This window comes from Macaca thibetana, chromosome 12, assembly GCF_024542745.1.
Source record: "Macaca thibetana thibetana isolate TM-01 chromosome 12, ASM2454274v1, whole genome shotgun sequence".
Lineage (NCBI taxonomy): Eukaryota > Metazoa > Chordata > Mammalia > Primates > Cercopithecidae > Macaca > Macaca thibetana.
Window position 1 is genome coordinate 4449704 of NC_065589.1, and position 17088 is coordinate 4466791.

At 45.5% G+C, this 17088-nt stretch overlaps 1 protein-coding gene across 2 annotated transcripts in view; it reads left to right on the plus strand.

Moving 5' to 3' along the window:
* Positions 1–16057, plus strand: part of ILKAP (ILK associated serine/threonine phosphatase) — a 34534-nt gene extending 18477 nt beyond the window's left edge. For both annotated transcript variants that reach the window (XM_050752513.1, XM_050752514.1), the window contains 7 exons: positions 894–1000; positions 2049–2142; positions 2422–2509; positions 4269–4390; positions 12814–12933; positions 15430–15511; positions 15786–16057. In XM_050752513.1, coding sequence (XP_050608470.1) covers positions 894–1000; positions 2049–2142; positions 2422–2509; positions 4269–4390; positions 12814–12933; positions 15430–15511; positions 15786–15926 — 754 coding nt within the window. In that variant the 3' untranslated portion in view covers positions 15927–16057. The remainder of the gene's footprint in view (positions 1–893; positions 1001–2048; positions 2143–2421; positions 2510–4268; positions 4391–12813; positions 12934–15429; positions 15512–15785) is intronic.
* The last annotated feature ends 1031 nt before the right edge of the window (positions 16058–17088 follow it).

Here is a 17088-nt window from a genome sequence, read left to right on the forward strand (position 1 = left end):
GTGATCCTCCTGCCTTGGCCATCTCCCAAAGTGTTGGGATTAACAGGTGTGAGCTGCTGTGTTCGGCCATAATACCATGTTTACTGTACCTTTTCTATGTTAAGGTATGCTTAAATACACAAATACTACCGTTGTGTTACAGCTGCCTTGGTATTTCGTGCAGTAGCATGCTGTACAGTTTAGCCTAGAAGCAATTAGGCTCTGCCATGTATGTAGCTTAGGTGTGTAGTAAGCTACACTATCTCAGTTTGTGTAAATATGTTCTATGATGTTCACACAACAAAATCACTTAACAGCACATTTCTGTTGTTAAGTGATGCATAACTGTTTTTGACTTTTTTTGATAAATGACTTGATCTGTTTTTTTTGTTTTTTTTTTTAGACGGAGTCTTGCTCTGTCACCCAGGCTGAAGGGTAGTGGTGCAATCTCGGCTCACTGCAAGCTCCGCCTACCATGTTCACACCATTCTCCTGCCTCAGCCTCCCGAGTAGCTGGGACTGCAGGCGCCTGCCACCATGCCTGGCTAATTTTTTTATGTTTTTAGTAGAGACAGGGTTTCACCATGTTAGCCAGGATGGTCTTGATCTCCTGACCTCGTGATCCACCCGCCTCGGCCTCCCAAAGTGCTGGGATTATAGGTGTGAGCCACCACACCTGGCCCACACACAAGTATTTTTTTTTTTTTTTTTTAAAAAGATAAAATGCTGTGAAAGTTACTTAAATGTTTGTCTCAGTTAAAGCCTTTTTTCCCCCATTCATAACAGTGTGACTGGTGTCTTACCAATGTGACTTCCTCATTAATGTTCACTCTTTGAGATGAAATTTTAAGCTTTAATGGAAAAGTGTGGTTTTTGCTGTGAGAATTTGATTAACTCTCAATTCATTATTTCAGTACTCGGGTTTCATATTTTGCTGTTTTTGATGGACATGGAGGAATTCGAGCCTCAAAATTTGCCGCACAGAATTTGCATCAGAACTTAATCAGAAAATTTCCTAAAGGTGAGACTGAGAACGAAATCAGTTGATACTCATTTTGGTTATTGCTGTTCGGATGGCTGTATGAAGCAGTCAGATGTGTCATTTTGGCTTTAGCAGAGAATCACTGATGTCTTAAAAGAGTGGTGCTGAGGAGTGGACTCCATGGCTTCCAGGCATAGCGGCCATGCGGGTGTGACTTCGGGTGGCACTTCTTATGATTCTGAATGATAGGCACCTTTTGTGAATTGTCTTTGGGTTCAGTTAGTGTCTTGCCTTTATTGGAAAACTAGTAAAACCAACTTCAAATGGTACTGTGTTATATGTGAGGAAACAGAGATTGTTCTGGCTGGGCACGGTGGCTCACACAGCACTTTGGGAGGCCAAGGCCAGAAGATACCTCAAGCCCAGGAGTTTGAGACCAGCCTGGCAACATAGGGAGACTCCATCTCGACAAAAAAAAAAAACTAACTGGACATGGTGGTATGCACCTGTGGTCCCAGCTGCTCAAGAGGCTGTGGTGGGAGGATTATCTCAGCCCCAGGAGGTTGAGGCTGCAGCGAACCACAATTGTACCATTGCACTCCAGCCTGGGTGACAGAGTGATACCCAGTCTCAGAAAAAAAAAATTTTTTTTTAAAGAAATAGGGATTGTTCTTAATCATGCTTAAAAATCAGTTGATGTGCAGAAATTACAAAAACAAAATGGCTGGCCCTGGTGACTCAGGCCTGTAATCCCAGCATTTGGGAGGCCAAGGCGGGTGGAACATGAGGTCAGGAGTTCGAGACCAGCCTGGCCAATGTGGTGAAACCCCGTCTCTACTAAAGATATAAAAATTAGGCTGGTGTGGTCGCGCACGCGTGTATTCCCAGCCACTCGGGAGGCTAAGGCAGAAGAATTGCTTGAACCTGGGAGGCAGAGGTTGCAGTGAGCTGAGATCGCGTATTCCAGCCTGGTGACAGAACAAGACTCCGTCTCAAAAAAACCACAAAAAACAAAACAAAATTACAGTGGGAGGAGGATAATCTTCCCTCCTTGAGAGATTGTTTTCTTTTGGCCCTTTTGTAACAGGAGATGTAATCAGTGTAGAGAAAACCGTGAAGAGATGCCTTTTGGACACTTTCAAGCATACAGATGAAGAGTTCCTTAAACAAGCTTCCAGCCAGTAAGTATAACTTGAAAAGTTTGAGTGGACTGTGCGCGGTGTTTTCCTAAATGCATTTCAGTCTTCTGATGTGGTTTGACACTATTGCTTACTGTCTGAAAAGTGCCTAATACTCAGTAAGCCCTTATAACCATTAGCTAAATCTAAAACAGAAAAAAAGCAAGTATCAAGGAAATGGTCCATTTTGAAATATAAGATACTTCCCATTCAGCTCTGGAAATTAGTCCCAAAGTGCTAGGTTGTTGGTGGTGACTGTGTTTCTGATGTGTTTCCCCCCAGGAAGCCTGCCTGGAAAGATGGGTCCACTGCCACGTGTGTTCTGGCTGTAGACAACATTCTTTATATTGCCAACCTCGGAGATAGTCGGGTATGTGGCTCTGGAGCCACCCACTTAGATGACAATACGTTGTATGGGGAAAAGACTTTAGCAAGTACTTGTTGAATAAGATTAAAATGATGATATCTGGTTGAAACCTTTCTTCTCCCGGGGTTACTGCAGAGTGTTCTACTGCAGTTCAACTTCTGGGTAAGGGAACAGCAGCCCAGCTAGAGGCCATTTGTTCTCTGGGGAGACTTACGCCCTGTGATAGACTTGTGCTTTAAAACCCAGATCCTGTCTTTTTTGTTTCTTTTTTCCTCCCGTGGTTTGTGTGTGTGATGCTGTGGATCAGAATGTAATCAGTATGTAAGTAGCCTAGATCTTCTTTTATTTCATTTCTCTGACCTTAGACAGTAATGAATGAAAAGCTTTAACCCCTGCCTCTCAAAGTTGCTGTGATTTCAGAGTAACTCGAAAGCTGTGGCTAGAAAATAACAGATGAGGTGCCATTCATCCCCTGAGCCCAGTCCCTAGCTGAGGGAGAAAGCCCAGGGTGTTGTTCCCCCTGGTGACAGTCATGGGGATGTTGTAAAGCCTAGAGGGTGCTGCTGTGGAAAGCTGGATGCAGACCCTGCTGCCTCTGTGTCAGGACCGTACGTTCCGTTCCATTGCCACTTTTTCAACCGCCTTCCTTGCTCCTTCAGCTGTCACAGGAACCGAGTAACTCTGTCCACACTTAAGCAGCATCTTTAGACCCCTCCCCCTGATACTTTTAGGGGGATGATTCATCAAATACTAAGCGCTAGGGGTATAGCAGGGACTATAACAGATGACAGCCCCTGCCTGGTGGAGTTTATATTCTGGAGACCCTGTAGTAGACTGGCCCTAGCCCACATGTGTTTAGACCACATGACTTCAGAAATAGCAAGAGGAAAATTGGCAACAAATAAAAAAAATAAAGACTTAGGAGTCAGACCCAAATTTGAATCCTGGCTGTGCTCTGTGACTTTATTGCATTACTTATTCTTCGTGCCTCAGTGTCCTGTAAAACCGATACAATGAGCCTGGCAGGGGTAAGAACACCTGGAGGCACTGGTGTGGACGGCCTGCCTGGCACTCGGCCAGCATGCACAACGCCTGCCCTCCTCTTTGCCTTCCATAGGCTCATGGACATGTCTTTGGCCTTGTAGTCTCCAGGCCAAAAGGGACTTTGATACTTGTTGAATGCTTCCTTTCATGTCACAAATGTGACAGCAGCCAGAGTGAGCGCTTGGCTGTAGTTATTCAGCAGAGTTTGCACCAGAGTTGATATCAAAACCAGGGGCGACTCTCTCCCTAACTTTTTTTTTTTTTGAGACAGAGTCTCGCTTAGTCGCCCAGGCTGGAGTACAATGGCGCGATCTCGGCTCACTGCAAGCTCCGCCTCCCAGGTTCACGCCATCCTCCTGCCTCAGCCTCCCGAGTAGCTGGGACTACAGGCGCCCGCCGCCTCGCCCGGCTAATTTTTTGCATTTTTAGTAGAGATGGGGTTTCACCGTGTTAGCCAGGATGGTCTCGATCTCCTGACCTCGTGATCCGCCTGCCTCGGCCTCCCAAAGTGCTGGGATTACAGGCGTGAGCCACCGCGCCCGGCCTCTCTCCCTAACTGTTGTGTCTTTGACACTTCTTTGCTGCTTGATTCTCTGAACTTAGGTTTATCAGCAGGAGGCTGAATGTGAAACTCCGTTGTTAACTGTTTTCTTCAACTGCTACGTTTAGATGTTGGGCCCACTGAATTTCATGACTATTATAATCTCCATCTTCCCAGGCAATCTTGTGTCGTTATAATGAGGAGAGTCAAAAACATGCAGCCTTAAGCCTCAGCAAAGAACATAATCCAACTCAGTATGAAGAGCGGATGAGGATACAGAAGGCTGGAGGAAACGTCAGGTAACCAGGGGACTGAGAGGGGCTCATGGGAAGGAGGGCTGTTGGCTATAGAAGGATCCCGAGACCTTGAAGGAGTAGAACTTTCCCTGTTAGGCAGTCTTCAATATGACGAGGCTCTGTCTGAGATCTAACACTGGTGACATAGGTGGATGACTGTTGTAGATTTCACATGTGTCCAAGTGGAAGGACTCTTGCCTCCCTACATTTGCAAAAGGACAAATTCATATTTACCGTTCACAGTGTTTTCTGTGCCTAGGGGGTTTCTTAAATACTGTCATTTGTCGTGGTGTCTGGCGCCTGTAATCCCAGCTACTTGGGAGGCTGAGGCAGGAGAATGGCATGAACCTGGGAGGCAGAGCTTGCAGTGAGCCAAAATCGCGCCACTGTACTCCAGCCTGAGCAACAGAGTGAGACTCCATCTCAAAAAAAAACAAAAAACACACTGTCTTGTCACTTGTCACACTGAATAAGTTACAGTTTTAGGTGAATTCAAAATATGAAGTAGTTAAGACAGGTTAAGTAATGTCTTTGGACTTCTTGGGAACTGTCTTTGGGCTTTTTGGGAACAACCGGCACAGAGGAACCTGTCTGTCTTGGCTTTGTCTTTTGCAGTTTCGTTTCACTCTCTCTTTAAATCTTTGAAAACCATATGTCTACTTTGGTTTTATTATCTGCTTCTATCCAAGGCAGCTAAAGGAGGGCATAAGTCTTTTCTTTAGAATTCCACTTCAAGAACATTGCATTATGAATTTGACCAGGAGTATTTTCTGGTTTATTGTACAGTTTGACTATTAAAATTTTATTTTCTGCCAGAGATAAGAGAGAGGTCATCTCTTAGTATAAGACTGCACTTACCTATCCTTTGAAGTGTAGTTTCTCTTCTGTTGTTCATTTGGGGAAGCCTTTTTTATTGCTCTAGGCTGAATCTAGTCAGTGGTACAGGGAGGTTTCTAGAGAGTAGTTGGAACCCTTAGCATTTGTTCAAAAAGCTCCTGGATTAGTAAGAAGCAGTTTCATTCACGGTTGCTGCAGTTTGCATGAGCAGTGATGGGATTATAGGCCTGTTTTCAGGCCTCAAGCAGTTGTTTGTCCAGTTTTTGCCACCGTAACTACTGTCCTGGTAACTACTGTGGACAGTCATGCCTGAGGATGTGACTCTTAACGTGAGTGTAAGCATCACCTCTTCTCCCCTTTCTTGTAAGTTTTACATTTATTCTGCTTTTGCCTGAACTCCTTGAAAATAATTTGATACTGACAGTCCTATGGCCGAAAGTAAGGCCAGTTGTGCCTGAGGCCAGGGCTGGCTCCCCCACTCTCAGCTTTTATTATTAAATTTTTCAGACATACAGAAGAAACTTTACAGTAGTAAAACAAACATTTCCAAATCTACTAGCAGTGAACATTGTGACATGTTTAGTCTGTATAGATGTGTGTCAGGTTGAGCTGTTTAAAAGTTGCAGATATGATGACATAACACCCTAAATACTTAAGCATGCACCTCCTGAAGATAAGGACGTTCTTGCCATAAATAATGAGAGTTTTCGCACCTAAGATAATAATATTTCCTTAGGTTATATTAGGTTATCTAATGTCCTGTCCAAATTCTTATTTCCCGAGTTATCCCCAAAGTATCTTTGTTTCAAACGAGGGTCTAGTCAGCATTCATGTCTACCGTGGATTTGACTTGGCATTTCTTTTTTTTTTTTTTTTTTTGAGAGAGTGTGTCTTGCTCTGTTGCCTAGAGTGCAGTGGCACAATCACAGCTCACTGCAGCCTTGACCTCTGAGGCTCAAGCAATCCTCCAGCCTTGGCCTCTCAAGTAGCTGGGAGCACAGCATGTACCACTATGCCTGGCTCTTTTTTTTTATTTTTTGGTAGAGAGAGTCTCTCTCTCTGTTTTCTAAGCTGAGTTCAAGTGATCCTTCTGCCTTGGCCTCCCAGAGTGCAGGGATTACAGGTGTGCACCACTGCACCCTGCCAAGACTAATTTCTTACCAGGCTTTGAACCGTGTTATAGGCTAGCAGTTGTATAGTCACCACCATTCTGAACTTGCGTATTTTTTTTATGGTGTTATTTCCGTATATTTCCTATAAACTGGAAGTTAGGTGTAAGGCCTTCTTTAGATTCAGATGAGATGTTTTATGGGGGATGCTGTTTACTCAGTAGTCCTTCACTTCAGTAGGCACATAATGTGACCTGTCAGTTGCCAAATCCCAGCACTTGGCTCCAGTGGTAACAGCCAGATGCTCCTGTTACCTTGTGTCATCAGCAGGTAATCTGGGGAGGTTCATTGGTACCTTGTGAATATTCTGTTTCCTGTCAGCCTTTCACCTAATGGTCTTAGCATCCCTAAATCATTATTTCATCAGGGATGTCAAAGATGATTTTCATATTCTGTGATTCCTTTCACATGTATTAGCGGGCATTCTGTAAAGAAACTTCTTATTCATCATCAATAAGAGAACATCATAGATTCTTCTAAAAAAGCAGAATAAATGTTTCATTCTGTCCTTTACCAATTTGAAAGGAAGATAGTCACCTATAGTTGTGGAAATTAGTGTTTTTCTTTCACTCCTGTGTCTCTCCCTCCATCCTTCCTTTGTGAATCACTGTGTGCCAATTGACTGTTCAGCGTGTTGTAGTCACAGTCATGGTGTTTTCTGCTGCTCACTTTATTTCAGATATGGCCAGTGGGAACTCCTGCCAGCTGGTTCCTGTGTCCTTTTCATATGTATTTATTAATGTTTAAGAACCGAAAACCAGGCCGGGTACAGTGGCTCAGAGATCTGTAATCCCAGCACTTTGGAGGGCTGAAGGGGGTGGATCTCTTGAGCCGAGGAGTTCAAGACCAATTTGGCAACATTGGTGAAACTGCATCTCTACAAGAAATACAAAAAAAAAGAGAGAGAGAGAAATTAGCCAGGTGTGGTGGCACACACTTGTGGTCCTACTCAGGAGGCTGAGGTGGGAGGATTGCTTGAGCCTGGGAGGCGGAGGTTGCGGTGAGCAGAGATCATACCATTGCACTCAAGCTTGAGTAACAGAGCAAGACTCTTGTCTCAAAAAAAAAAAAAAATTAGTGTAGGGAATAAATTTTTTTAAAAAAAGAACCCAAATCCATGTTCTCAGGTGCTCAGTTCAGTTGGATTGTCGTTAGTTCTATGTCCACTCAAAACATACAGAACTAGGAAGCATAACACATTTTAAATTGCAAGCTTGGAGTGCTATTTCTTACTCATATTTAACATTACAGAGTTTTCTCTTCTTTGGTTTAATATTTGTAGCTCATTTCTCTTAATGCTAGAAATCTTGGTTCTTAACAACAGTATATTTATTTGTTAAAATAGTTTCATAGTATCAAAATTATCACTACTAGGGGAGCAGAGGGCTCACACCTGTAATTCCAGTGCTTTGGGAAGCTGAGGCAGGAGGATCGCTCCATACCAGGAGTTTGAGAGCAGCCTGGGCAAAGCAGTGAGACCTTATCTGTACAAAAAATAAAAATAGCACCGTGGAGCCATTTCTGGTGGTGTGCGCCTGTAGTCCCCCCCACTCGGGTGGCTGAGACAGGAGGGTCACTTGAGTCTAGGAGTTCTAGGATACAGTGAGCCATGATTGTGCCACTGCACTCCAACCTAGTTGACAGAGTGAGACCCTGCCTCAAAAAATAAAAATATCGGCCGGGCGCAGTGGCTCAAGCCTGTAATCCCAGCACTTTGGGAGGCCGAGACGGGCGGATCATGAGGTCAGGAGATGGAGACCATCCTGGCTAATACGGTGAAACCCCGTCTCTACTAAAAAATACAAAAAACTAGCCGGGTGAAGTGGCGGGTGCCTGTAGTCCCAGCTACTCGGGAGGCTGAGGCAGGAGAATGGCGTGAACCCGAGAGGAGGAGCTTGCAGTGAGCTGAGATCCGGCCACTGCACTCCAGCCTGGGTGACAGAGCAAGACTCCGTCTCAAAAAAAAAAAAAAAAAAAAAAAAAAAAAAATCCTAACTTTAGTTTGTGTTCCTTGCTGTTCTCTTGTCCTTAGAATATATCTCACTAAAGCAGTACTGTTGGCACTGTGTGCAAAAGTGAATTAACTATTTCTTACTGTGGTTATTTTGCCACTTTGGTTATTACTATTATTAGTTTTCTGTTTATTTTTACTCAGTTCATTGTTTTCAGTTTATCCAATTTATAAAGGGCTTCTTTCCCTTTATACAATACGGGGAGAAATGAGAACCCCTGTGCATGACTGGTGGGAATGTGAAATGGTGTGCACTATGGAAAACAGTATGGCAGTTCCTCAGACATTCAACAGAGTTAGCATATGATCTGCAGTTCCACCTCTGGGTATATACCCAAAAGAATTCAAAGCAGGGACACAAACAGATATTTGCACACCCATGTTCACACTCTTATTCACCATGGGGAAGAGGGGGAAGCAACCCAGATGTTCATTGACAGATGAATAGATAAGCAACGTGTGAGATGTCTGTATAACAGAGTATTATTTAACCTCAGAAAGGAAGGAAATTCTGACCCATGCTACAAAATGGATGAACCTGAGGACTTTATGCTAAGTAAAAGAAGCCAGATGCGAAAAGACAAACACTAGCATTTCACTCATAGGTACCAGTCAAGTTCACAGAAAGTAGAATGGTGGTTCCGGGGGGATGTGGGGGATGTGGGGTTAGTGTTTAATGGGAACAATCTCAGTTTGGGAAGATAGAAAAAGTTCTGGGGATGGATGGTGGTGCTGATAACACAACAGTGTGAATATATTTAATGCTGCTGAACCTGTACACTTAAAAATGGTTAAGAAGGTAAATTTCATGTATATATTACCATAATAAAAAAAAATGAAAAACTCCCTATTGCATCCTTCAGAATCTAAATTGAGTAAAAAGACATTTATAGATGTCATGCTTTCATCCCTGTCCCCTTCATCCTATTTCTTGATTCTTTCCAGTATTTCTTAACAAAAGTATGTAAATCTTTGTGCATTCTTATTTTTTTCTGCTTTCTTACATTGAAGTAGCTATGTAGCAGTGAATTTTTCTGAGAAGATTAAGACAAGTTTTATTTTTATTTTACAAGGAAGGCAGCTGAACAGATGGGAAGTTTACATACAACATTTAAATTTAAATGTCAGTACTGTGTGCCTAGAACTTGATCAAGTGCAGGCCTCTCACAACTAAAAGTAACTGTTGTAGCATTGTACCTTTGGTTATCTTTGTAGCACTCATTGTATGAATACATTGGATTTAGGCATCCACCAGTCTTTGGATGGTCAGGAGATGGAGCTTCATCCTCCCAACCTTAACTTTGCAAACATCACTTGTGGATGGTCTTGCTTTTACTGACATGCAAGAGGAGCTGAAGTCCAAGCAGCTTCCAGCTGCTTTAGCAGCCAGATTAGCCTTAAACACACAAGTAGTAGGATGTCTCAGTCTCACCCAGTCTCTCTCTCTAGAGAAAGAATTAGAACAGAAAATATCAACAAAAATAGCTAAGATCTGAAGACACTGTTGAACAGCTTGTCAAACAGTAGGAAAACAGTTTTCTGGTTGGCAGAAAACAGAGAAGAGAAATAAAGCAGCACAAAGCAAACGTTGGAAGTGCGTAAGGGCAGGAGGACAGTCCTAATGAGGGCTGGTACCAACGGACAGGCAGATTGGCTTGGTAGGCTGAGACTTAAAATGCCACTACTTGGCCAGGCATGGTGGCTCATGCCTGTAATCCCAGCACTTTGGGAGGCCAAGGTGGGTGGATCACGAGGTCAGGAGTTCAAGACCAGCCGGGCCAAGATGGTGAAACCCCATCTCTACTAAAAATACAAAAATTAACCGGCGTGGTGGCAGGCGCCTGTAATCCCAGCTACTCGGGAGGCTGAGGCAGGAGGATCACTTGAACTCAGGCAGCAGAGGTTGCAATGAACCGAGATTGCGCCACTGCACTCCAGCCTGGGCGATAGAGTGAGACTCCGTCTCAAAAAAAAAGCCACTACTTGTTAAGTGTTGTAATTACGGGGCTGGGGGGAAACTGAGGGAAGGGGAAAGAGAATGAACTTTGGGCAGTCTGTTTGAACTTTGAAAACTGGGCAGTGGGGGAGAACCTGCTGTGTAACAGCTTTCTATTGTGTCTATAGTAGTGCAGACTTTCTAAGAAATGGACATGGATAGATTATGTATTGGTGGCATGCGCCTGTAGTCCCAGCCACTTGGAGGCTGAGGCAGGAGGATCGTTTGAGTCCAGGAGCTTGAAGCTATAATGCGCCACCATGTCTGTGAATAGCCACTGCACTCCAGTCTGGGCAACATCGCAGGACCCTTTCTTTTCAAAACAAAGAAGAAGTCTGGTGAAATGGATAAAGCAGACTGGAAAGTACGAAGCCTGTGTCTCTGGGGTTGAGTCTCGACCAGCCTCATCAGTGGTGATCCTTTTGAACTTGTACCAACAGTTTCCAAAGTAGACGTGGCATGGATTTACCCTTGTGTGATGCTCGATCTCAGAGTTGGGACTCTGTGATTGGCCTTTGTTGAACTGACAGGTATTTGAATGTGCACATCTATGTAGGACATTGCATTGGGTGTAGGCATAGTGCCAGGGCAGCTTGCTGCATCATTACCAAACGCTTTTCCTGGGATCCATCATCCTGTCCGTGTGCTTTCTGCTGTTACTCTAGCAGTTCAGTGAATGTAAGATTACTACTCTGTATGCGGAACTTTGAAAACAAGAATGAGGCCACATTATACCTGTAATCTCAGCACTTTGGGAGGCTGAGGTGGGAGGATTGCTTGAGGCCAATTGTTTAAGGACCAGCCTGGGCAACACCCCATCTGTACAAAAAAAAATTTTTTTTTAATTTTTAATTACCCGGACTTCGTGGCACCTTTAGCTACTCAGGAGGCTGAGGTGGGAGGATCACTTGAGCCCAGTGAGCGATTGCACCACTGCCCTCCAGCCTGGGCAACAGAGGGAGACACTATTAAAAAAATAGAGAATGAGAGATGGCAGTTCCGGTGCTGCTCATGTTTTCCTTCTTTAGACTTAGGAGTTGTTTCACATTTTCTATACTGTGTTGTGCGGTACCAGAAGTTGCTGGTGGCTACTTTGGCTTCTGGGACCTGCCGTGGCAGAGGTGGTTATTGTCATCCTAATCTTGTTGAAACAGGATGGGTTTATGACTGGAATGTGGGGAATCCACACCAGACACCCAGTCACCTGGTTATGGGAGAGGTGCTTTGTTGGTTTTCATAGCACTTCACTGTGAGCTGCTTCCTGAACTGGCACTCTTAAGGCCAAGTGCCCCCACCCATCTTCATCCGCAGCTCTTCCGCTGTGCATTCTGTTTCCTCTTGCTGTTTGTTTTAACAGTTTGTATCCTAGAAGATCACTAGGGTTTTTGCAGATACCGGCAGAAGTCTTTGAAGAAGAAAAAACATGAGAGGGCAACTGGGGCCCAGAGAAGGGCCAGGCTGAATTCTGCTTTTAGGACAGCAGCCCAGGAAGCATTTCCTACCATGTGCATCCATCTGCACCGCATCTTCTGAACTTGCTTGGTCCATGGAGCCCCCTGGTGATCCTAAACACCCACGCACAGCCGTGGCATTTGTGGAGTGCCCTCTCACACTTTTGAGTATGGTTGTCTTCTCTCCCTTTACAAACAAGGGCCTGAAGGGTAGAGAGCTTGCAGCTGCTTAAGGTGACAGTGCTGCAGCCCAGACCAGAATTGTTCTTTGGGTCAATAGGCTCCCCCAAATGGTTTTTCCTTGGCAATAGGACTGTCCCTTAGATGTCTCTTCCCATTTGTAGATCACTGCCCCATCTCCTCCATATCCCCTTACCTAAAAATAGAGTGGGTGAAACTATGGTGCTATGCAGGACACTCTCATTTATATTAACGTTAAACCATCCCTGTGGAGCAAAAGACATGTGCTCCACAGTCCAGGAATAGCCACTCTCAGGGATTTTCCAAATCTAATTAGATTGAAATGCAAAATATCCCTCTGTTCTAGCTGTTGTTAACCCTCGCTGCATGTGGGAAACGCTCAAGGAGCTTTAAGATACAAAAACACTGCCAGGCTCCCCTACCCAGTCCAGTCAAATCCAATTCTGGACTTTGGACCTAGGTGTGTGATGAGAACTGCTGAGTCCTGTTGAAGGTTAAGCTGGACAGTACTGCTTGGCAGCCACTGGAGGTGCTGTTCCCACCCATGTGCAGCTGGGCAGGGTCCCTACCCCAGGGCAGCAGTTAATGGCCTAGACACTCCTGCATATTGGAGACCAAGAAATGTCAGTACTGGTTAATAATGTGAATTCCACAGTCTGTATCTTTCACACTTTCATTCTCTGCTTTTAAGGTGAGATTCTAAGTACTATGGACCCATAATCTGTCAGGTAGAGTCTGAAATGTTTTTCCTCTCATTTTAGGGATGGGCGTGTTTTGGGTGTGCTAGAGGTGTCTCGCTCCATTGGGGACGGGCAGTACAAGCGCTGCGGTGTCACGTCTGTGCCCGACATCAGACGCTGCCAGCTGACCCCCAATGACAGGTAAAAGGGCCCTATCAGAGGCACAGGTGTGCGTGCACGTGGCTTTATTTCTTTTCCTCACTTCTTCCAATTTGTATCAAGCCTTTGTTGGAGGGAAGGTGTCCATGGTGCTAGGCCCTGGGGGTGCAGAGATAAACAGAGTGTGGTTTCTGCTCCGGTGGGGTCCACAGTGGTGGGGAACACACTTGGGGATGGGCAGCTGCAGTCCAGTGTGTCCTAGGCATGTGCCATGTGCTGGGGTCTTTAGCAGGAGGGGAAGGGGGGGTATCCCTGTCAGAGAGAGGAGAAGGGCCTTCCTGGCAGAGGGAACACACACTAAGGCATTAACATATGACAGTGTGAAAGCTTGGCCAGACAGGCGCTTGGAGGACCGAGGGAGTGGTGGGAAAGTGATAGCAGGGTACTTCAGGGGCAGATCCTGAAGGGCCCTCAGTCCCATGCTGGACAGTTTGAATTTTAGTTGATCATTGGTGGAGAATCATAGGTTTTTGCACAGAGCCAGGATTGGTTGAGAAAGAGACTGTTGACTTGTTCATCTCCTGTTCTCTATGCCTAAACGTATGGCACCATGCCGGCCGAGGGCAAGGCCTCAACAGTTAAAGATGGTTAAAGATGCTATTTTGGAGCTAGGGAGGCCCATGAGCAGCGGTGCAGCAGCCCTGGCCTGATGGTGAGGGCGGAACTAAGGTAGTAACAGGAGGTGGACAAGGAAAGCTCCCGGAAGCAGGATTCACAGCATTGAGTTGATGAGGGGAGGCGAGAGACTAGTGGCACTGTGGCGGGGTGGTCCTCTGAGTGCTTCTCTGAGTCCTACCCCAGTGCTATGGATGAAGAGCACTTGCCTTGCTTTGGCACTCGCCTGCTTGGCCTTGTCTCGAGCCACTGCCCCATTCTCCACATCTGCCTTCAGTGTGTGTGTTATATTCTCACATACGCCGGGGTCCTCCATTACCTTTCCAGCAGCCGCCGCCTCTGGTTTTCTGAATGATGCATCTTCTGCTTTGCTTCCTAGCTCCCCTTCCTGGGTTGTAATCATGGGTCTGTGTGATTGGTTATTCAGGGTCTGACTTTGAGGACACTGGAAGGGGCAGGAGCCTGCCAGGACTAGGCCCCACTGTGTTCTTAGCATGGACGACATGCTCAGCAAATAGTGGCTGAATGAAAGCCTAGTCAAAAGAGGAAAACAGGCTGGGTGGGTGGCTCACGCCTGTAATCCCAACACTTTGGGAGGCGGAGGTGGGTGGATCACCTGTGGTCAGGAGTTCAAGGCCAGCCTGGCCAACATGGCAAAACCCCATCTCTACTAAAAATAGAAAAATTAGCCAGGCGTGGTGGTGGGCGCCTGTCATCCCAGCCACTCAGGAGACTGAGGCAGGAGAATCACTTGAACCCGGGAGGCAGAGGTTACAGTGAGTCGAGATCGTGCCACTGCACTCTAGTCTGGGCGACAAGGGTGAAGTCCGCCTCAACAACAACAACAACAACAACAGAAAGGAAAACAGACACAGATATTACAGTGAGAAAAGGAGCGTGGCTTATACCGTAAAGCCGCAGGGAAGCATATTCCCCACCCCCAATACTGGGAGAACTAGAACTGTCAAATGGAATCCATTGGCGTTCAGAAAGATTCCAGGGGCAGTCTAGAGGGGCTTGATTCTGAAAGGGAGAACATGTGGTTTTCAAACACAGGAACACACACAGCTACCCCTTGTTGGGCCTTAGACTTGCATGCAGCCCCCAGGGTGTGCATTGTGTGCCCAAGGATGTTTCACCGAGGCCGGGCTCATTCTCAACTTGATGTCTGGAAGTGGTGGAAGGCCTATGGTGTTATAAACTCTTGTATATTTACCATAACACCCATGTTTTTATTCAGTGATTTTTCTTGTGTTTGTCTAAGAAAGTATAGCACCTAATGTTTGAGGTAATAATTCTGTTAATTGGTGAAGAGAAAGATAGTCTCTGTTTTGATGTATAACATCCTATCCACAAATACTTGTAAGTAGTTTAAACCTTTGTCTCAGAAGTTGAAACCTTTGTCTCAGAAATTAAGTGGGTTTAAACAGATCTTAGCCTGGCCAGGTGCAGTGGCTCATACCTGTAATCCTAGCACTTTGGGAGGCTAAGGCAGGTGGATCACCTGAGGTCAGGAGTTTGAGACCAGCCTGGCCAACATGGTGAGACCATGTCTACTAAAAATACAAAAAATTAGCCGGGCGTGGTGGCGGGCGCCTATAATCCCAGCTACTCAGGAGACTGAGGCAGGAGAATAGCTTAAACTGGGAAGGTGGAGGTTGCAGTGAGCCAAGATTGCGCCATTGCACTCCAGCCTAGGCAACAAGAGTGAAACTCCGTCTCAAAAAAAAAAAAAAAAAAAACCTTAGCCTTTGAATAGTTGGACAAATATTTATTTTATCTCCATCTCCAGGCCTTTTTTTTTTATTTTTTATTTTTTTGGTTGGACCTAAAACCCATTTATATTTCTCCCTGGTGTTGTAGGTTCATTTTGTTGGCCTGTGATGGGCTCTTCAAGGTCTTTACCCCAGAAGAAGCCGTGAACTTCATCTTGTCCTGTCTCGAGGTGAGAAATCTCACATGGGAGTGGTGAGTGGTGGTTGTCCCAGCTGTGTCTTAGTTTTCAGAGAAGTATAAGTCCTGAGACCCCATGTCCTCCCATTGTTGAACAGCTCTTTTGCCCTTTTTCCAGTGTGAACGCTGCCTACTGACTCACTAGTCAGTTTGCCCTGCCAGCCCTGATGGAGACCAGAGCAGCTCCTCTTCCTGGCAGTAATGTCTCAGGAAAGTGACAGGGTGCAGGGTCACCCCATTCACTCATTCCCTTTCTCATCTGGTAGGATGAGAAGATCCAGACCCGGGAAGGGAAGTCCGCAGTTGACGCCCGCTACGAAGCAGCCTGCAACAGGCTGGCCAACAAGGCAGTGCAGCGGGGCTCGGCCGACAACGTCACCGTGATGGTGGTGCGGATAGGGCACTGAGGGGTGGGTGCGCGGCTAGGAGCACGCATGGTGTTGACTTAAAAGGTTCATTTTGTGTGTGTGCACATTGTGTGTTTTGTGTACTCCTGTGGGACTCCCATGGTTGTAAATAAAGGTTTCTTTTTTTTTTTTCCTAGTCTTTTGAGTTATTACACTGTGAGCACCTGTTGACCCTTCAGAGATTATGTTTTTGAATATGCTGTCTTTCCTTGTTAAAACCATTATAGGCATCTTGGACTGGCTCAGAGTGGCCTGCAAGCTGCTGGTTGTGTGATGTTTTATAGTTCACAGGCATTTTGCTGTGCTTTCACTCTCATGATGACCCTGGTCGGGGAAGTGGCATGTTGCAATGAAGAGACCGAGGAGATGACTGGTTAGAGACAAGGCTAGGACCAGACCGGGGCTTTTGGAACCCTCTAGCTCTTTTCAGTTTTCCCTATGGAAATAGTGTTGGAAAATGTTGCATAGCATAAGCTCAGGCTCAGCCAGGAAATAGACTGATATACAAGGTTACTTGTGCATCAGATCCTCCAGAAACAGTACAGAATTAGCGATTCTGATTCCATTGGTGAGAGCTGCAGTCTGGCGGAAGGAGTCTGTGGAGGACTAGATTCAGTGGCTTCCATCTGGACCCCCTGGGTGTAGGTGTGCACCTTCCTGTTGGAGCAGGCAGCCTGCTGCTGAGCATGGCCCGGAAATTCTGCTTCCCACATGAGGTAGGTGTGGAGAGTTGGCCCTGTGCTGGAATGAGGTTAATCTTTGCAGTAACACCTCAACCCTTCTGTGAAAGATGTTAAAAGCATGAAAAGAGTACATGAATAATCTCAGAAGAATAAGCTTTAAAATACTTTTCAAGCACTTGTTTATATAGAAAACATGTCATCATTATGACTAAGTAGTTTTTAGTAAAGCAGCTCTTGGATCCTTGTGTGTAAATGTTTGGCTGAGGATGATGTAAGATTCTAAAAATTTGCGTTTTTCAGAATCTGTTTTGTAATGTTCCCTGGCCCCCACCCAACTCACACACATGGTTTTATCACCCAGCTGATTCAGTGAGTGGAATTGGTATCCATGCTACAAGGACCTCAGTGGTAAATGCTTCATGTAAACCTTAGATGACTCCTGTGGGTCTGTTGTGTAAAAGCCGCAAATAAAAACTAAG